The following is a 21,791-nucleotide window of genomic DNA, read 5'->3' on the forward strand; positions in this document are numbered from 1 at the left end:
TGGACTTCGACAGGTTTGACTGCTCGGTAGTAGAAGTCTTTCACGATAAGCTCGTTCTTGTTATGCTCTGCGGTATGTTAGTAGCTGTTTGCAAATTATTGCTGCGCACTGTTATCTACGGAGGGGTGCGAATAAAGCTTTAGAGTCGCAACAGCTCTAGTTCTGTGCACTTGCGCGATAAATGACGGGTTTGTGATGTAAAGTTAGCTTTTTCTCAGCAGGTAACTTCACTGTTTAGTCTCCACACAACAGTAATAACACATCATAAGTAGTTCCTGTTTTAGCCGTAATGCTGACAAAGAAGTCTTTTCTTGTGATTTTGTGCAACCCCTAACAAGGTAGCGTGTTTCGTTTTTTATATTTCCACACTTAAGCCATTATAAAGGTTGTTGTGAACTTTTTCACATTTCGTCACGTTACAGCCAGTATCTTTAATGTATTTTTAATGGGATTTTGTGTTGTTTGACAATGACAAACCCAAAGGGAAATATTTCAAGAACTAGAGGTTGTTACGTAATTTTTTAAACGTTAAACGTAGAATCTGAAAGGTGTGGTGTGCATTTTTATTCAGCCCCCTAGTCAAGTTTGGAGATGGAGAACTACTGTTAGGTCTCCATCTCGGTGCCCCTATTATACATATTTTAGGTGTCTCCCATCTTCCAAACAACCGACTTAATTGAATGGGTGATTAACAGGCTTCTGCAACACTTGGGAGAAGTCTTGTAGTCATTTGAATAAGGTGGTCTGGGACAGAGACACATGTAAAACATACAGGCCAGGGGAACCAGGTATGGGAGCCACTGCCTAGGGAATATTTCTATTTTATGGCACACACTAACAATTTTGTTTTTATTTCAGAACTATTTATTGGTCAGAAATCTTTTTAAAACGTGCCTTCATAAAGAGTTAGTAGTTTTAAATCCAACAGAAAACAAGCACTGCAAGATAATTTTTTTATGTTGTAGATGTCTATTTGTGTGTGTGTGCGTGTAACTTCACATTTTTCACTATTTGAGCTGCAGATCACTAGTCAGATCTGATTATAGGAAAAGGGACCGAATCAAGCATCACATGACTCTCAGACTTGGTGTTTTACAGAAGATAGGTTATTTGGAGATGTAGAAAAAAAATTGTAACAAAAACAGAAGTTTAATATGTCCACTGTGTTCTTAGCCAACTTCTGCTCCACCTTGACCTAATTTCTGTGACATGGAGCCAGATGGGGAGCTTAATCCGGACACAGATGACCTTCCTCTCAGAGCCAATACTAACCACATACTCGTCAGACATTACGTGTTGGACTTGACCGTTTGTTTCGACAAGAAGATCATCAGTGGTAGCATTGTTCTGTTCCTTGAGCCTTGCTCTGCTGAGATAGCTAAAACTAAGGATGCTATTGGACCAGAAACTGGAGATGGTGCAAGGCAGGAACCCAATGAGGAAGGTACAAAGCTTGGAAGTGACACTCAGAGTTCAGATTTATTTCATAGCTCCAATGCTGAGGATTTCACTTTAGTGCTGGACTGCTGTGACCTTGAAGTGTCAAAGGTGGAAGAGGTGGACACTAATTCTGTATCGGCGGCATTGGGTTTTCCCCTTACGGCTGCATCTGAAGATATTTCACTGGACTCACAAGCAGATTTTATTCAGCACCTTTTCTCCATGCCCTCTTCCCATTGGAAGGAAAAGCATCGGCGCTTTTTACTATGCAGCCGGAGCCCTGGCGTCCAGAATAGCAACTCGCTTCACTTTCACACAGATCGCTGGAGTTTGAAGCTGAAAAAAATGGGGGTCACAACATCACAGGGCTTCCCACGTATTATTAGGATCTATTACATGACAAGACCACTGGGAGGCTCAGTCAGGTGGACCAAGGACCAGGACAACAGGTTTGTTTCTATGCTTCATTCTAATATTTACACAGCCATGTTAAAGATGTTATTACTCATTCATTTACAGATTCTCCATTTTTCACTTGCTAACTTTAGGATCCAGATCTGGCGCCTAAGCACTTGCCCCAACAAGATCAATTAAAAAGACATGCTATAATTTACCCAAAAAGATGGGAAAAAGCTCATCTAAATGATAGAAACAATATTTTCTACCTCAACAACACCCAGCTATAAAACTAAACAGCTTGATAAAAAAAGTGTAATTGGATGCTAACGAGGCATACCCGGTGCAACATGGCCCAGCTCTGCCCTTTCCAACAATACCAGAATCACCACGCTACATGCAAAACTCACAGAACCAGCAGCTAAAGAAAATGAAAAAAAAGAAAAAAGCTAATTTCACATAAATTCAGTCCTACCTTTGCTGTTTTGTGGTCATAATCCATGTTAGAGTAAATATTTCCACTCAGGTACTGTAATCTATTGTCCTTGTATCACACGTGATTTTCCACTATTTTCAACTTTTCTGTCTCCATGAAAACTCAGGCAGTATGCAAACTATCTTCTGAGAGACAGGAGGTTTTCATTGCTTGTGTGAGAGTTTTGTTGTCCTGAAAGGAGGTTTGTTTATAATTTACCTTTGTTTACCCTTCCAGGGAGTGTGTTTACACCGCTGGCTCTCCCATCAACAACCGGGCCCTCTTCCCCTGCCAGGAGCCTCCTGTTGCCATGTCAACGTGGCAGGCGAGGGTATGGGCCCCCAGTGACTGTGTGGTGTTGATGAGCGGGGAGGATGAGGCTGTTCCAGCTGAGGACGGGGACACACGTAAGCTTTGAGACCCAGGAGAAGTCAAACTGATTTTAGTAATCAGAAATGTTTGTTAATTGTGTGGTGAAATATGACACTCTTTACAGTCTCTTGCAAAAATATTTGTGACTTTGAAGTTTGGATCTGCATTATTGCAGATTCTTCCTCCCAGCAGGTATAAAACAGCATAACCATGACTACACCCGATAAAATCAACAAGTCTTTATAATTCTGCTGTTATTTGCACAGTTTCCCACTTCCTGTAAATATAAGTCAAATCAAGAATCTGTGGCAAGTCTAGAAAAGTGATGCTGAAAGATGCTCTCCTTTCAGCCTGACTGGATTTGATCCAATTTACAAACAAGGGTAAAAAACAATTTCCTTATGTCTGAATGTGCACAGCTGTAAGAGACAGCACTTCTAAATATAAGCTGAACCTACTAACTTTGAAAAAAAGACATATTTAGCCTGCACTCGTCTATAAGCCGCAGGTGTTCACTTTGTGCATATCTTGAGGCTTTTCCTTAAATTTTAAAATATATATATTTCCTTATAATTATTTGCCTATTAATTTTTCTCCTTTGATTATTAACAAGTTTGTGTGACGTAAAATAAAAATGACCTTTTGTATCAAAACGTCCTGTACATAGGGGTGTGTGTGCAATATCCTGTATGTGTCCCTGACCACACACACATACACTTCCTCTGTTTTTTGTGTTTTGTTGTAGTTCTCCATATCATTTTTGTCCTCTTCATCACGCAGCAGACCAGATTTGAAACCTGATGGTAAAAACACCTGGCACCTTGTCCATTAATGACAAGGCATTACGTGTCTTGGTCACCAATAAACTGAAAAAGTTTCACCTATCTAGTCACATTTCAAAATGATTCCTTGGTGAAACGGTTAAGTCACTTGAAACTCTTATTTTGGTGCAACATGAAGTTTACATGTCTGGTCTTAGACTTCTGGCATTCATATAAGAATGTCAGATTCTTTTAGCCCTTTACAGTGGCACTGTGAAAACATCTGTCTCTTCCTAGCAAGACTGACAGAGCTGCATGTTTAGATTGCTAAAGGAAGCAACCATTGCCGTCTTTTCTGTGACAATGATGGGGGAGAGGGAAATGTACTAAAATGTCAAATTTAATGTGAGTTAGATTAGTTGTTAAAAGCAGATGAAGAACTCTTAGTGTCTTAGTGAAGAACTGTTAGTGACTTAAACAGATTTTTCAACCCACTGCATGTTTTTACGACCTGAAATTTCAAGATAAAACATGCACCTACCTGGAATTTGTTTTTCCATCATCATCACAAACTAATCACATCCCTTCACTGTAAATGTGTATCATTTAATGTTTTGAATGATGGCAGACGATTGAAAACCGGTAGCAAAATCTGAACTGAACATGTATTAAAAAAATTGTAAAATGAGCAAATGTTCTATGTTTGTACATCAGTTATTTTATACTTTGTAATTGTGGATATTTTTTATTTATTGTACCTCTTTAGCTTTCCTGTCCTGGAACTATTACGTCACAATGCCCATGCCTGCATCCACTTTCACTTTGGCTGTGGGACACTGGTGCCAGGTTCCTACAGAGGCTCCTTCAGCTCTGGAAAACGAGGTTGAAGACGAGGTGGGCTGCAGCTGCCTCAAGACTGAGCTTGGGTCAGAACTTACAAGGTCTCCTGGTGAAGTAGTAAGAGGTGCTCCATGTCAGATTGGCAGGTATTTTAATGCTTTTCCTGTGTCCTTTTCTTGTTGTAGGACCTCCTCTTCTCTAGACTGCTATTAACCCAAGTCTGGCCTTCAGCATTCCTTGTTGAAACTTTCCTCTCACCAGACCAAAAATGGTTCAGTTGAAGTTAGGGTGATGGATAGTGTTCAGAACATAATTGGCTTTTTATGAGAAATGGGCTAAAGGTAGAGCTGCAGATCATTGCATTTGCTGGCTAAGGGAAATTATCTTTGGAGAGAAAAAACTAAAGACATCATATTTTTTTTATAGCAGTACAGGAAATAAAGTGTAGGTTGGAGCCATTAGTCAGCTCCAATTCCCACAGGGCAGGGCAGGGTTGTGCTGGTGTTTCCCTCTCCACTGGCTGGCAGGTTGGCAAGTCTGCCAGTAGTTTCCAGTAATCCTCCGCCTCTACTCATGGTTTTTCCTCCAGTAAAAACGTAGCCATAGCACAGCGTCTCTAGCTACTGTACAAGGGACGTCTTTATGCTCATTGAATGGCTGGAAGGAAACTTGGCTGTAGCTCGGTACCAATGGAAAGTTCCTGAGGACGAGGACGGAGTAAGTGCTGAATATTGGATTAGGGAGAATAAGACTGCATGTCAGCACTTAAATATTTTGACATATTTGTGGTTTGACTTTAAGAAAAAGTTTTCATACCCCTGAAACTCTTCCCATATTTTGTCAAAATACAACCACAAACTTAAATTAGTCTTATTTTGATTTTACCTAAAAGACCATCACAAAGTATAGCATAATTGCACGGTACAAGGAAAAATAAATGTTATTCAAAATGTTTTGCAATTAAAAATCTGAAGACTGGCATTCAATTCTATTCGGCTCCCTTTACTTTGACATTGCCACTTATAATCTAGTACAATCACTTGCCACTGGAAGTCATCTAATAAATGATGAAACATTGTAGTGGCAACATTACACTGTATAACTCCTTGGCATCTCATTTAGCAGTCCATCACCAACCACAGCCTTTTCCAAGAAGCACTATGGCATTTCTGGAGAAGCTGCAGAGATTTGCAGCTCAGGTAGCAAAATGTGTTGACAAGACTACTGTTAGTCGCTTGGTGTTTCTCAAATCTGGCCTTTATGAAAGAGTGATAAAAAGAAAGCATTGTCAAATCTGAAAGAAAAAACAACCTGCAAAAAGTCCTGTTTATAGTTCACTAAAAGACATATAGGGACAAACTGACAGAAGAAAGTTCTGTGGTTGGATGAGATGAGTATGAAACTTCTTGGCTTTCTTATAGAACACTAAATGTGGGTAAAAATAAAACTACATTTGATCCTGAACACACCACCCTCACAGTGAAACAGGGTGGCAAAGGCATTACATTGTGGGAATACTTGACTTCAGTAATGACTAAGAAGCTTTCGTCAGTTATTGAGAAGATGGATGGAGCTAAATATAGGACAATAATGCAAGGAAATTTGTTAGGTGCTGCAAAAGGATTTGAGTTTTGGCCGGGACACCAAAGCTAGAGCTGCAATGGAAAGGTTTGGATCGTGCCAATAATCATGTGTTAGAATATTCCAGTCAAATCAGAAAGGTGGTTCTACAAAGTGATGATGACCCACAAGAACTGAAATACAGATAACACCTTTCTGGTTTTATTTTAAATAAAAATGTAAAACCATATCTATTTTCTTTCACTTTGCAATGACACACTTGTTTGTGTTGGTCTATCAGATGAAATCCCAATGAAAACATTCATATCTCTGGTTGTTATATGATCACATTTTAAAACTTTAAGTAGTATGAATACATTTACAAGAGGCTGCAGATGTTTCCTTAATTATTTTAAAGGGAAAAAAAATCCACATAATGAGTTACATCACTTCCAGATTTGTGTATACTTAAAATGATACATCCAAAGAAATGGTTAATAATTTTTATATATTTTTCCTTTGTTTTTATCTACCTCGGCAGAGATGAGGCCACCAGCTCAGACTCTGCATTCTGTCACTCTTCCCTTGGGCATAAGGAGCTCTCTTTAACTGATTATTCAGGCATGGAAGATGACGGCATCTCTTGTTCCCATGGCGACTACCCTTGTCGGTTTGCTGAACGGTCGGCTTGGTCCCAGCGGGTGGTTCCACACCGTGTATTTAGCCCTGCCTGCCTGCTCCAGAAGGCCCAGGTGGGGTTCTGACAACTCAGCTTTGAGACTTCGGCTAATTAGACTTTAAAAGATTAAGGACTGTTGCTGTTGGTTAATGTTTATGTCAGAGTGTCATGTGTTTTTTACTTTTATCCCATCAGCACAAATGTTACTCATTTAACACATTAATTTGAAACATTCTTCTCGTACACAAATCAAAAGAGCTGACTTGACACAATGTTTTACGAAACTTAAGTAAAAGGTGGTGGTAAAGAAGTACAGCATATTTGCAAGCTTTTGCATATCTCATGTATCATCATGTTTACACAATTAAAACTGAGAGAAGCTTGGGTTTGAATTTTTTTTTGTTTTGCTCCTATGGTTAACATAATTTGTGTTTTTTGGCAGATGGGAATCCTCAAGCTGCTGCCTCAATGCTTGGCTGCAGCCCATGCGGTTCTAGGAGTTCACCCTTTTCCCCGTCTTGACGTCCTCATCGTCCCAGCAGGGTTCTCCAGTCTTGGCATGGCCAGGTATTCACTTGTCTGTCTTTAATCAGATAGTCAGAAATGGCAGAAATTTAATGTGAGCAGGTAGTATGCTGGTATATGAGGTTGATTGTATTGGTTTCCTACACAGTCATTATTTTCAAGTTATGGATACGAATGAAATTGAGAAAAACTGTATGGAAACCAGACCAGAGTTTTATTCTTTGTTTCTCATATTTTTATTTCTTTTGCTTCTTGTTCCTTCATTCCTTCTTTGCTTTCTGTTCTTACGCCTATCCCACCTTGTGTCTTTTGTGCCATCCTTGTATAACCTTTCATGACCTGAATCTTGTTTTTTGTGTCCTTTCTCTTTTCCTCTTATCATTCCTTCATTATATTTTATATTCTTCCTAACTTGCCATTCTTTTTTATTAAATTTCTTTCATGCCCCTCATTTCTCCATTTATCTTTTCCTTTACCCTTTTAAACTAAATTGTTGCTTAACTGATAAAATAGAAAACTGACAGAATTAAATGAGCTGTACACTTCCTGCCAAAAGGACTGGTTAAATATCAGACAGAAATCAACTAAAACTAGTTAATGGTTATAAAAAGTACATGGCTTCTCTGTTACGGGACTTTTACTCAAATATTGATGCGGGTGTTTAAGCTTGTATGCATTGCTCATAACCCAATATAACTGGTTTGTATTTTTTTGTCCCCCTTTATTCAAGTTTTATTTCACTTGTATGATATCCATGTCACTGGTAAGTAAATATAAACCTCCAACCACCAATGTATCTGCACATGAAATTACAGACTCTGAAGCCAAAGGGAATAAAGGTTTCCAGTAATCTTTTACATCCTTGTTAATAGTTGTGCAGAAAGAAAAGAGGCAGAGCTCCTTGACAGAAGGGGCATCTCAAAGCCAAACCACTAAGCCTGCTTAATATGGCCACTGTGTTCCGTTAAGAACTGATAAAAAAATTACAATTCTACTAAAGTCTTTTAAGTTAATTGTGGTTTTTAAGTTGAGACTTTGGAAAAGCAGAACTTTATCTACCGAGATCGTCATATTATCCTCTTAAAGTTAACCTTTGTATGCATTCTGCAGACACAAGCTAATGTTAGACAAGAGTTTAAATTGTGATGTTGTCAACTAATATAGATATAATCTCAAGTCCAGTATTCAGTCTCTTTTTATTGGCCTCCATTGATTCCTGAGGGGAATATCTGACTCATAACTGCTCAGCGCTACAGAATGTTTACCACCTATTAACAAAATGGTTTGATAAATAGTGCATGGTGGTTTGTTTACAGGGGGATTTAATGGCCTTTTTTTTCCTACTGAAAGCCGTTACCTTAAGCATTTGTAAACAGCTGTGATAAAAAGCAGTAAGAGTGAACCTTAACAGCTAAGTTGCTGTGTGAGTTCGGTGAGCTAAAAGATACTGAAAATGCTCTTCATCAGTGATTTGTGGAGGTGGCAATTATCCGGGTGCATTAAGTGAGACCTTTCACAGTGCATATGGTTATTTTATCTGCTGTTGAAATATGGATTTATTTATTTATTGGGAGTTGTTCTTTAGTTTAGCTAATTATTTTTATTTTATTTAAAGTTTTTTAAAACATTTTTTATTACTAGCTTCTACACTTTATTTTGCATACGATATACACATCCCAGTGCTTTTTTTAAACTACCTTTTTGCTGAGTTTTTTCTCTAAAAATCTCCAGACACTTATTGTCACATTAATTTTCAAACCCTTTTTTTACAGTCTCACTCTGCTTAGTGGATATCCACCTCACTGAATGTCTTTCTGCATATTTCCTTTCTTAGATGTCATTTCCATTCCAACTTGCCAATGCTTCCAACTTGGTACTTCTGAGATACTGAGTGTTTTTATTGACAGAATATATATCTACCATTTCACTTTTAAATTTACGAGTCAGTGAATGTGCTATTGTTAGATAGGTATATTTAAAATGATTGTAAAAAAGTGTATCTGTGTTAGATGTTGTCTAGATTTTAAGGTTTCCTAACCCGGTTTTCTTGAGGCAGCAGCAATATTTGGTTTTCCTGAGATTAAATGACATACATAAAAAAAAAATGTTTCTGTTTAGCAATTAGCTGACTTCTGGTGTCAGTTCCTTACACTGGATTATATTTACAGACATTCAAATGAGGAAATGTGGATTAAAATGTACCCCATACTTTGAATTGTTTTAGTAAAAATCTAACAAACTATGCATCATTTGTCCTCCACTTAAGAAGTATGCACCAACTTGGGTTGTTTTGTCTTATAAAATTATAATAAACACCTTTAGATTTCTGGCTGCAATGTGCAAAGGTACATTTTACCAAAAGAAACTATTTTCTTATTTTATTTATTGCATTATTTTTCACTATTTTTGTTTAACTGTACACTTGATATGTCCATTTGTTCTTTTCCACTAAAGCATTGGTCCTCTCAATGCTCATTTCTGCATAATTTATTTCTGTTTAAGCTTGGCGTTTTACTTCTTGTTTTTGTCTGCATTTCTTTAAGCCAAAAAACCCTGAACACCAGACCCCGACGTTTTGTTTAGTGTTGAAGTGGTTTGGAAGCTGATCAACCGCTGTAGACGTTTCCATTCTGCTTCTTTTGTATGTTTATCCTCATCTTATCATTATTCTTTGCTTTGTTTTGCCATATTTTTTGTTTGAAAACCATCACTGCCTTTCTCATAAGCCTGTCTCTTTGCCCTTCAACAATGTTGCTCTCATTTTTCCACTTTTCATCATGTTAGTAGATGAAAAGTAGACCTTCATGATATCCCATTTTCCATTCTGTTCCCTTCACTTCTATATATAACCAATAACTTCTTAATCTAGCCTCCAGCATTTGAAAAAGGTGTCATTTTTTCTGGATATCATGTCTTTCTTTTCAACACAACTGTTTCTGCTGGTATTTGGCCTCCGTGTGGATGCAATTAAAGGCTTGTTAATCAAGATAATTTGAAAATTGATGCAAAATAAATGCCCTTGATGCCTGGCCTTTTTATTTTAAATGTTACTGATAAAGCAGTGTAATTAGAGAGGCCTATTAAACAACCCAGTGTCTGTGGTCTGCACCACAGTCTCTTTCATTTTTTCCTCCATCTGCCTTTCTCTTTCTCGTATATCGGTCTCCTTTGAGAAAAAGTGTCCCAGACAGGATATGAGCTCAGACCAGAATTTGTGTTCTGCTTTTCTGACGTCATGGCTAAAAGCGGTCTTTGTCAGAGATATTTTGAAAGAAAGAGGGCGAACTCGGTTACAGTCTGGGCATCGTTTTCAACCAAAATACAGTGTTTCCTTTGATCAAAGTAAACCTTTTCCCAGTGTTGCGAAAACTTGCCTCTGCTATGTTTGGTTTGAATGAACTTCAAGTGCTGACACAGGGGCTGCTGTCTGACGGATGTTTTCTTTTCCTTAGGCGGAGGGCTCCCAAGCAGTTCTCCTTCTTTCCTTAGCTCGGTAGGGTGCTTTTTACTGCAGATGACCAAGAAGAGATTTAGGACCTTCATTAAGCTTAGCATAGCACCTGCACTGACCCCCTATAAAACTGTTCATGGTTCTCCGTCCAATGTGAGCTCAACTGTATCCACCCTTAAACACTGGTGGCTCAGTTCTGGATACCAGTGCACAAAACTGCAGGGCTGTGCCATGGGAAGGCTGGGAGGTCAGCCGAAATTGAAGGGTAGATTAAGACGGAGATGAGAGAGGGAAATTAAGAGGGCAAAGGCGGGGTTCACAACAGGCCAGCGGATCCCCAGGATGTGGGAGAGGATGTGTGGATTATTCCCAGTAACAAAAGCCATTAGCCCCTGGAAGGACTTCAGAGGCTGGTGCTATTTAATCTAGAGATTGGGAGGTATGTGGGCCCCAATTGCTGGGATGGAGCCAAGTGCTGTTTTTCTGTGCAGTGCCCCAGTGGAAACAGCAGGAATGGAGGGGGGGCTTTGTGGTCTGAAAGCTGTAGCAAGAAGGCACATAGCTGTTGCAGTGTGATGCATGGAGGGAAAACAGTGGCAAAGGAGGGATAGGAGTCCCAGTGGCGTGAAGTTTTTATGCTGAGATACGTGAGGAAGGCGAGTAAACCGAAGATTAAGAAGTCGGGTAAGGACATGTATATGTTCAAGAGCTGTGACAGAAGTGCTGTCCACCCACGAGTTGTTTTCATTCACGCAAAGATAACTAAACTTATGCAACTTCAAAAGACTGTGCAGCTAAGATTCAAGTTTATGATGGAATATAAAAGCACTAACGTCTTACCTCTTTCCATGCTACAGTGTCATACAAAGTTCACATGCCTTAAACTTTGTCATATTTTGTACTTTTGGGAGTTGAAAAGTGACTCAACTCCTTGTAGCCATCATTCACTGCAATGATTTTTTTGTCTCTCCCTTGTTTTACACATCTGAAATTTCTGCTTCTTCTTATAGCTCAGACTCAGTTAGGTAAAAGAATTGTTTGTGAATAGTTATTTTTTATGTCCCCCCCACACATATTCTCCATTAGACCAAGGTCTTGACTTTGAATGGGCCATTTTAACATATAACTATCCTTTGGTGAACACCATTTCATTATAGCTCTAGATGTATGTGTGGCATTGCCATTTTACCTGATGGTGAGCTAATCTTAAGTCAGTTGCCACTTTCAGTAGATTTCTTTTTACTCATTGCTTGTCCATCTTTACGTCAACTCTGGACAGCTTTCCTGTCCCTACTGAAGCAATGAATCCCCACAACATGATTCTGCCACCGACATGTTTCACCGGGTGTATGGTGTGTTCAAGGTGATGAACTGTGTTATTATTCCTTCCGCATCCTAATCTTTCTTTTTAACAGGACTTTGTTTAGCTTTCTTTCAAAAGAGACGTTCTCCTACTGTGGGCCTCTTGATTCTTTCTCCGATTAATAGTCTGTGTTCCCTGTCTTGATAGACATGTATGGGTAGGTTGCCGTTTTGCTATACTTTATGCATTTTCAGGTTGATGACTTTACAGGGTACTGCATTAGTAAAACTTAAGAGAAAGAAATAAACAGATGGGTGGTTAAACATTGATTGGACAGCATGAGGAAGGCTTAAAGTAAATTCTGACACAGATGGGGAATCCCTTACAGTTAAATCTACCACCAGCTTGTATAAAAAGCCCATTGTCCTGAGTAATTGAAGGACATGGGAGTGATGTGAGCCAAAAACTTAAATACCAAGAGTTTATTCAGTGTTAAGTCATATTTGACCGCCCACTGTTTGATGAACATAACCAAACAGTATATATATTTTCATTCGCATTTGTACCATGCTTTCTTTTACTTTTATGTGCCTTAGTGCATACTCCTTCTTCCTTTTTTGAATGCGTAATCTTTTAATCGCATCAAGAACACGTCATTTGGGTCCGACTGGGAGTGACAGGAAGGGCACGGCATTTCCTCTCGCTCTTTGAAGCTGACGTCTATGTGTCCCACAAGTGCAGACTGGACATGCAGGACTGATCTTAGATCAGTGTGTACCCAAATGAAGACATGTCCAACATCCCCGAGAGTGGCAGTTTCCCTCAACCAGCCGTGCAGCAGGCTTCTAAGTGGTGTGGGCGATGTGGGGTTTGTTTTTGCTTCACTGCTGATTGACAGATTCCTGTGGTTGTGTTTGTGTTGTATGAATGTGTGTACTGTTTAAATAATTGTGTAGACGGGTATTTTCTTGCAGTGGCATCATGCCGAAAGAATGCTACACAGACCATTTGTAGTCTGCCATTAACAGAGCCAGGTCAGTGTTGTTGCAGATGGCATGATGAACACTTGTAATTGAAAACAAAAATCTCTCGGCAGATCTGATCGATAGCTTAGTTAGCAGTTTTGATACCGTTAGCAGTCATTGCTGTTCTTCAAGCTGAAGTAAAAAAAAAAACAAAAACACCACATAACAAGGCTGTAACACTTTTCCCTTTTAAAAGCAGGATTTTCCCAAATATGGAATTTCTCATTCTGTTTTTTTCCCCTCTTATCTCATGGGGAGTGCCAGTCTTAAAATATGGTGAGAAAAAAGGATCAGCTTGCTTAACTGCTAGTTCCACACGCAATACAGCACAACTGAGTGGCCATAAATTTGTCAGTGGCGCAGGTAAAATTATAGCTGGTATATACCTCTTGACCTCTGTAAGTGGCACAAGAGGATTTTCAGCCTGACTTAAGTTGATTGCACTGTTTGTTTATGGACTAGCAGGAAGTTACATCCACTATTGCTCCCTGTTGGGAGGAAGTAGGGAGCAGAGGAGTCAGGACCCTAGAGTATAATCCACTATTTGAGCTCTTTAGTGTGACACCTGGGCTTTTCAGGACCAGAAGTGAGAGAACCATATTGTCCGAGTCAAAGAACAGTATGATTGACCAATTGATGGTTACCGACTCAAACCCAGTATAAATTACGTATTAGTCAAATAGCCAAATTGACTGCTTCCAATAGTGTAATATTAGTTTTCACATTTGATTTAGTCATTTTTTCTAATAGACACATATGATATTTTATACTTTCAAGCAGTGAAAGGAGGCTTTTTTAAGGGTCTCCTGAATCCAGCCTCCATTTCCTCTGTGAAGGAGGCAGAGTCTGAGGAGTCAAGGGCAGGTGAGTCCAGTGGTTGCTGTAGATTAAAAAGCTCCCTCCCAGCAAGGGCGGACAAGCCTTGCCCTGTGATGCTGAAAGGACAGGACATTGTGGGGGGGCGTGGGTAAGGATGAGATGGGTTAAGACCGTGATTCTGGATAAAGGTGTCTCCAATTAACGTGGACAGCACGGTGTCTGGTGGCCCCTTTACTGATAAGATGAGGAACTCTATCATCTGAGGTGAACTCAGAGTGGAGCCATGGCTTCTGCTTGTCAAAAGGAATCAATTCAGGTGATTCAGGCATCTAAAAAGGATGACTCTTTAAAGAGGATTTCTGGGTGTCTCACCATGTGTAGAACTTGGGGAAGACCCAAAACATACTGGAGGGCTTTCTGGTATTTAGAATGAACTGGAGCAGGGTGTCTAGGTTTTTCTCCTGGACCAGTTATCCATGTGATCTGACATCAGATAAGCAGATGGATGAATGAATGGACTCACTGAAATCACTCAACAAACAAGCAATCTTGAGACAATATAGGGAGTTTTATATGTTTTCTAGCCTTTTGGCGAGAGATTCCATGTAAGCATCTTATCTCTTGGGTAAATATCAATTTTGGAGATTTTCTGATCAAAATTGTTTTGTTTTTTCTGTCCCCTTGTACCGATTAGGATAATTTAAGTTTCAACCCCCAGTTACTGTATATTTAGGATACTTCAGTATCCACTTTTCCTGACAGTCACACATATTTTATCCCATTCAAAATTTCTGCACAGCAGCTTTAATATTCCACTAAAAATGGAGTTAATGAGGTTGAGGTGTGTGTCAGCTGCTCATTAACACCAATGTTATTTGCTGTGCTCTAAGGATGATTTTGTCCAGCTCACAAGTTAGAGAGAGGCCTCTTTATTTTAAAATCCTTTTAAATCCTATTATTTTCTTGTATGCACACTTCTGTCCTTCATGGTAAGCATATGCTTATTCAATTATTGCTTATCAATTAAGTTGTTAGCATTACAATCACTGATCACACGTGGGAGAGGGAAGAAGAGTGAGTTCAATACTTTTTTCCACATGATGATCAAGATCAAGTAAAAGGATCACTCCTGCAAATTCAGCAACTGCTCGTTAAGATCTTTAACAAAAGAGCAGTGTTTTCTGCTTGTTACCACCTCTTGACAAGCTGCAGATTAAAATGAAATCTTAGCTCGATGTTACAAACTGACCTAAATACTGTTGTTTTTAACCTCCGCATTAATTTGTGCAGCAAATTTTTTGTTTTTATTTTAAAATTCCTTGTTTGCTCATTTCTGTCCTTCTTTACTCTGTTGTCTCTGTGGATATTGTCTTTTTTTGCTCTCTTCTCCAGTTTTGATCTGTAGAGTAACCCTAGAAGTGTGTGACACAGACTGGCTCTTTCAGGAGGCTGTCGAGGAGTCCAGGGAAGGGAGGGCAGCATCCAGGGGGTTGAATTCTTTTGGCACAGAGGACATAGCTGTTAATCAAACGGTCAAGAATAAGGTGTTTCCTTTCTTCCCAACTTGTGTGGATCTCCCTTTTGATTATAGACACACAAAAACTCTGTAGGAGTTTTAAAAAAGGACAGTACATGCATGCTTGCACCTGAACAGAAGGCCGGAGAGTATTCTGTGTGTGCTTTTAAAATGATTGCAAGTAGATAATATATTTAGTTTATTTTGCTTTTTTTCTGTACTGTTGTTCCGCTCGCTTCCTGTAGACAGCACACAGGAAAGCTCCTAACCCCACAAGGAGAGGCTGCTGCTATCCATCTCGTTTTGCTTCCTTGCTCCTTTTTTTTTCCATTGGTGGGACCGTTCTCTGTACACTTAATGAAGATAGCAGGAGAGCTTTTGGAAGTGTTTTCTTATTGCAGCAGCATTCCTTTCCAGTTATCTCAGGCTTCACCTTTCTCTGCCCGTCTGCAGTGTAAGTTTACCTCTGTTCCTATCATCCCCCCCCCCATCTGAAAGAGCACTCATTAAATTGTGAATGGGTAGTTTTTGTATTAAATGCAATTCTCACTTGTTTTAATTTGCAAATGCCTCTACAATATACATAAAAGCATCTCTATTGCAACTGTTGAGTTGTCACCAGATATTGGTGAGAGATTGATGTGTTGTTTTGAACCGATCTGAGATGAGAACATGCAGGCAACAGCTGGCGTGTACTAATACATTTAACACTAACACAGCCAGACTCTGCCATAACTCTGGATTAGAGTCACTGGGAAGACAGGCTTGTCACTGCACTCCCATTTCACTAACACAGGATACATTCTCTGAATTGATGGATAGTTCCATTGTGTTGAGTGTGGTGGAGAGGAGGAGGTGCTGCTGATCTCTGAATGCATCCAGAGGTGTGTGATAGTAAACCCTAAAGGCTGAGGGTAATTTTATTTATCTGTGAAAAGCCAGACACTGCAAATGTCCAACGGTCATTATGCGCTGAACTGAACAAAAGGAGACATCTGAAACGAGTGCTGGGAAATGTTCACTGGACAGGTGTAGATGTCTGGGGAGGAATTATGCCGAGCTGTGGTTTTGTTTAAATTACAGAATTTAGCAAAAAATATTTTAAACCTACAGTGGAGAATGGTGGTAGCTATTATAACCGTGATGATGATGATGATGATGATAACAGAGTTTTGAGTGTAAAAATTACAACACAGGTTAATTTGAGCTCTCCAGAGGTTTTCTTTTACATAAGTTTATCATTATAAACTCATCTTAATAATGTAATGTCATGAAAAAGTAATTGGCTAGTTTCAGATGACTCATTTTTCTTATTTTTACACCTTTACAAATAAAGGTAACCAGAGTAAATAAAAAATGCATTTTTCAAATGATTATTTTTTTAGGGATTAGCTCTATCTAAACCAGACTGGCCCAATTTGGAAAAGTAATTTCCCTCCAAACCCAATAACTTGTTGTTTCACCTTTGGGGGCCACAACTTCTTTCGGACACATGATGAATTTGTAATGAGTCTTAAATATTCCTTTTAAAAAAATGGCCCACTATTCTTTGTAGAATAGTTTTAATTTAATTAATTAAATTTTTAAGCATTGACAACCTGTCGTAGATTTAAATAAGATTTAAATACGGACTTTCACAAGGCCAAAACTTTTTTTTGGCATTCAGAGGTGAGTGAGTGCCCCATTATTAGGTAAATATTGGATTAGTCAATTTCAGAATTAAACAAGAGGAACAGTTATATTTTCACATAGGGCCACATATGTTCGTTTTAATTGCCTAATGTCTTATTAATTAACCATTTGGAAACTTTGTCTGATATCAAACTTTTGATGATCTGACACAAACATCTAAGTCCAGAAAATAAAATACACTTTATTGATAGCATCATTTGTGTAATGTATACTTATAATATAATACATTTATAACACCAGCCAATTAAGAGACTGTAACCAACTATAAATTAAACCTTTTGAGTAATAAAATGAGCAAAAATTATTCTGGTGCCACAATTTGAAGAATTAAAGAATAAAAAAAACTATATCAGGCATTGGTTAGGTTACTTAGAACTGCATTCTTGGTGTTTGTGTCTGAACTGAAATATTACATTAATTGAGATTTGATTGCTCACTGGCCTTTGTATAGACTTTATTTTTGACACAGCATCAAAATCTCCTTTGTCTTTTGTTTTAACTGTTTTTGCTTGATACACACATGTAACCTCAATGCATTAATGCCACTTCAATAGACTAGTGGAGGCAGCTGTTCAACACATATCCGTCATACAAAAGAGCTTTATATCAGTGAGTCTACGTGCCATTGGAAGGGTGAGATTCTTGCAATACTTTCAGTGCTTAGCTTTTCAAAATATATGGTCTGGAATGTGTTTGGGTTTTTGCATGCCCATTTTGTTTTCTTATAATCCCATCCCTGTCTTTTGCTTTTTTGTAGAAATAAATAAACCAATGTCATCTTAAATACAAAACAGTTGCATTTCAGTTTTCAACATATATTTTTAATGAATTTTGGTGAAAAATAATCATAAAGCTGCTCAAATTGCACAAATAATTTGATCAAATATATTTTCAGATAAAAAAAATCAACATATTCTTAGATTTTGGTTCTGACACCCGTTTTGGCCAGTAGATTCTATGTGACATTTTATTCTCCCTGACAACATTTATAACATAGTAACCCCTGTTGGTTTATAACTAAAATATATTAGATATCTGTTGAAGTTGTATTAACCTACCAGACCCCTCAGGTCTTTTGGTTTTTTTTTTTTTTAATTTTCATTCTATTCATGTGAAATACTTTGAATTGTCTTGTTGCTCAAAACGTGCCCTTAAATTTTGAGACTTTTAGGGCATACAAATGTTAATACTTTTGCATGGATCTGTAGCTGGCAGCTATGCCTCATGTTTTATACTTAATCTAGGATTAAGGACACCACGTTCAAATCAAGTTTGCTTGATACTGTTATGTCAAAGTAAAGTCAAAATCGATCAGCTTGAGCTTAGTCTTAACCAGCTGGCAACTCAGTCAGGTGGCAGCCTGAATGCTCCATTTGAGGAGACACCTCTGCTCACTGCCTAATTTCACTTCAGTCCCGTCATCATCCATCTTTCCATTCTGTCAAACACTTCTCATATAGCCTCACCACACTGAGACGTCGCAATTTCCATCTCCTCACTGTCCCATTCGCTCATGTTACGTAAGGGAGAGAAAATAGTCTATTTATTACCCTAAAGGCAAGAAAGTGTCTCAAATTATAATCCTGTGAAATAGATTTTGTTCACTCCTTTTTATTAGGGGTTACAGTGGAAGCCAAAAGAGGGCTCAGAGTGCTGTATGATGAGTGATGGGGTTTGCATGCTAATGGCGGCAGTGATAGAGGTATGTGGGTTATGAGAACTAAATGCCATGTCTACGTCTCCTTTAGGCTGATTGATGAGGGGCTTGCTGTTGCCAAATCTACTCATACTGCACTGGATTAGTACTCATTAAGGCACATTCTTTTAAAATTAATCCTATTAAAAGTTGTCGTATTGGGACAGTAAATGACTGGGTTTGAAATATGACACAATTAGATTTGGTCTTTTCTCTGAGGTTTGTTTTGTCTGCTCTGTGCCACAGAGGTTTGATTGTGTTTGGTTTCCGAATTCTTGTAGTTTGCTGCAACATCTTTCACAAAATAATTACATTATTTATTTTTGCTTTAATTTTACCGAGTTGATGCCCATGGCATTAATATGAGCAGGTTTTTTGAATTTGAAATTTTCATGAGGTCTTATTTTTTTTCCTTCAGGTCATATTTTTTATATGCCTTTTGAATTAAAAAACAGCATTTGTCTTTTCTGCAGTCTTTGTGCCCCTAACTCCTATTAAAAAACATTTTTAAATATATTATTACCATTGCAGTATTTGTTTATTTTATTATTATTATTATTTTCACCCAACGTGTTTCTTGTAAAGTCCATTATTGCATTATTTCCTATTAGATGAAGTTAATTTTTAAAATTCTGTTAATCACTTATCAAAATATATGTGGTGGGGGAAAAAAATCTTATTTTTCAAAAATTAAGTTTGCACCGAAGAAAAGATTGAATTTGCTGCACTTAATATCCAAGACTGATAGTGTCAGTCTTGGATATTACCATCATAAAATCCAAGGTGCATAATGTAAATGTTCAAATAATTATTTTATTTTCAGAAAGACTTAAATAACTAAAGCTGGTGCTTCAGAAGTTAAAGTTCAGGAAAATTCATTAAAGAGATGGTATTATGTAAAGTCAACTCAACACATTCATGGAGTGTTGCTTTGACTGATTTTATTATGCGGAAAAATCCTTCGGTATTGTTTGGCAGCCATTTGCGAGTGTCAATGCCTGCTCAATATGCTGCCTATTTACCCAAAGCTCCACCTTTAAACTGTGAGGCACAGCTAAGTGTGGGGATGAGCAGAGGGGTTAAATGGGGCTGTGGTCAAGATGAGGGGAGCACTGTTGCTTACTTATAAACTTTGTGACTATAATTAGTGACTTTTTTTAAAATCAAAAACCAACTAGTGACAAATCTAGGAACTTTTTTTTTCCAGTATTTTTGGAGACTTCTATGGTGAGAACGCTCTGCGGAGCTGTTGCAGCTTTGCTGTATCCTGACCGAGCAGTGAATTCTCCCACCAGCAACTCTTGCTTCATGTCCCTCAGTGAAGGGACATGACTGAGGGACATGTCCCTTCATGTCCCTCAGTGAAGGGACATGTGCTTTCAGGATGGATTATGCAGCAGTAATCCATCCTGCTGCATACCATCACCAACAGTCAGAGCCAAGGAGACCCATTCCTAGGCCTGTTGCGATAAACGGTAAATCAATTAATCTTACCATAAATTAAAACTATCGACGTCATTTTAATTATCGGCATTATCGTCTCTTCCGGCCTTTTTCTCTTTCTGTTGATGACACTGAATGAAAAAAGGCTCAACTCCGATGCTCTCCACTGACACCCCCTTCCTCATTTCCTTAGTGTAAAGCCCGCACTACACTACAGCTGTCCGCCGATTGTCGGCCCATTTTCAAAACCTGACAGACCACACATTAGCCAACAGAAATCCTAGGTATAATGGTTCGATCAGATTCGTTCCTGCCGTGTGGTGTCCAACAATGGGCACAAAATAATGGCTACAAGTCCAGTGAACTAATTTTAAAACCAGGCATTAATCAATGCTTTACTACAATCTACCTGCAATGCATGTGGCTAGTGTCAGCTTAAAGTCCTGACTGAATGAAAATCATTATAATCTATTTACATCACGTTAACGAAGAACAGCTGAAAAGTTACTGCGGTAGCAATTTCGTTCCAACTCCTCCCCTTGTCATTTCTATATTCTTTGCATGTTGAATAAACATTAATGTTGCTTCCAGTATCATCTCCGATGTCAGCTGGACTTTGGGTTGCCTCGTGTCAGCTGTTTGGGATTCCCCTCCGTAATTTCCCCTCAGAAACCGTGGAGGAGAATCCACTCTTTCTGATTGGCTGCCTGTCACATTCAACATGCTGCGTTAAGTTCCCAGTGGGGAAAACCCCTGATTTAGATCGGAGCGGCAACAACGATCTACCATAACACACCACACCATCTTAGAGAGACCAACGGTCTAAGATTGTTGTAAGGGGAAAAATAGGAGCAAAAAAATCGTGTAGTGTGAACTATTGCATCAAGTAGTCGATGTGCCCATTTTCTCTATTTAAATCTAATTATTACTGAAGGGCAACATAATATACAGACTTCATAATCTTTTGGTTGAATGCAGTATTTATTTCCACTTTGGCTTTATGTTGTTTAGGGGGTTGTTTTCAAGTGAGTTTTTTGTTAGCACTGGGAGTACCAGGGTTTCGACCTCTCCCCTGAAGTCCCGAAAGAGGGTCAAAAGACCTGAGTCCAAACTGACGATTCTGATGACTCAAATTAGCATCCCTTTTTCAATTGTAAACGTGGTCATTGACCGTCAGGCCAGAAAGGAGGAGTGGAAAATCATGCAAAACTGGTTATAGCTAAAATAACCAAATATAGCTAAAATCCTTCACGTCAGTCGACCCGTCTCTGGGCTCCAAAGGTAGAAATGTTAACATAGGACCCTTCTCTGGTACTGACAGACTGAGAATCCATTTTATTTTTGTTTTTGGTTGTTTTGTTTATTTTGTTTATTAGCTCAAGTGTTAAGTGTTCTTTTGAAAACAAAGTGTATCTATCTTTGGCAAGAAATCACATGCATTATTACGTCATTTCCATTAAATTAGTGTAAAAAGGTCTTCAAACAATATTATCGTTTATCGCAATAATTTTTGAGACAATTAATCGTTGAGCAAAATTTGCTATCGTGACAGGCCTAACCATTCCACTTCATGTCTACATTGCAAATGAGTCACACATTGGTAAATCTGTGTGATCTATCCTCGCCACGGCCAGACTTGGTATTCCTTTTCCTGGATACTGTACAAGTACGAAATCTAGAGCACACAGGTAGAGAACAAAAATAAAGAATACCCAGCATAAAGAGTTAATGTTGCTTTAAATACATTTTGTGTAGCATCTTATACACAAAATGTCACCGTCATTGGGACATTCCACTT

General features: G+C 38.6%; 1 protein-coding gene across 5 annotated transcripts in view; it reads left to right on the plus strand.

Moving 5' to 3' along the window:
* c12h9orf3 (chromosome 12 C9orf3 homolog) overlaps nt 1–21,791 on the plus strand; it is a 112,464-nt gene continuing 90,673 nt past the window's right edge. For 2 of the 5 annotated variants that reach the window (XM_023343633.1, XM_023343637.1), the window contains exons 1-5: nt 14–1,889; nt 2,549–2,718; nt 4,211–4,430; nt 6,386–6,596; nt 6,966–7,090. In XM_023343633.1, coding sequence (XP_023199401.1) covers nt 1,210–1,889; nt 2,549–2,718; nt 4,211–4,430; nt 6,386–6,596; nt 6,966–7,090 — 1,406 coding nt within the window. In that variant the 5' untranslated portion in view covers nt 14–1,209. Of the gene's footprint in view, nt 1,890–2,548; nt 2,719–4,210; nt 4,431–6,385; nt 6,597–6,965; nt 7,091–21,791 lie in introns of all 5 variants that reach the window. The other 3 variants (XM_023343636.1, XM_023343634.1, XM_023343635.1) reach the window with 3 other exon arrangements.

The sequence above is a fragment of the Xiphophorus maculatus genome, chromosome 12, assembly GCF_002775205.1.
Source record: "Xiphophorus maculatus strain JP 163 A chromosome 12, X_maculatus-5.0-male, whole genome shotgun sequence".
Classification (NCBI taxonomy): domain Eukaryota; kingdom Metazoa; phylum Chordata; class Actinopteri; order Cyprinodontiformes; family Poeciliidae; genus Xiphophorus; species Xiphophorus maculatus.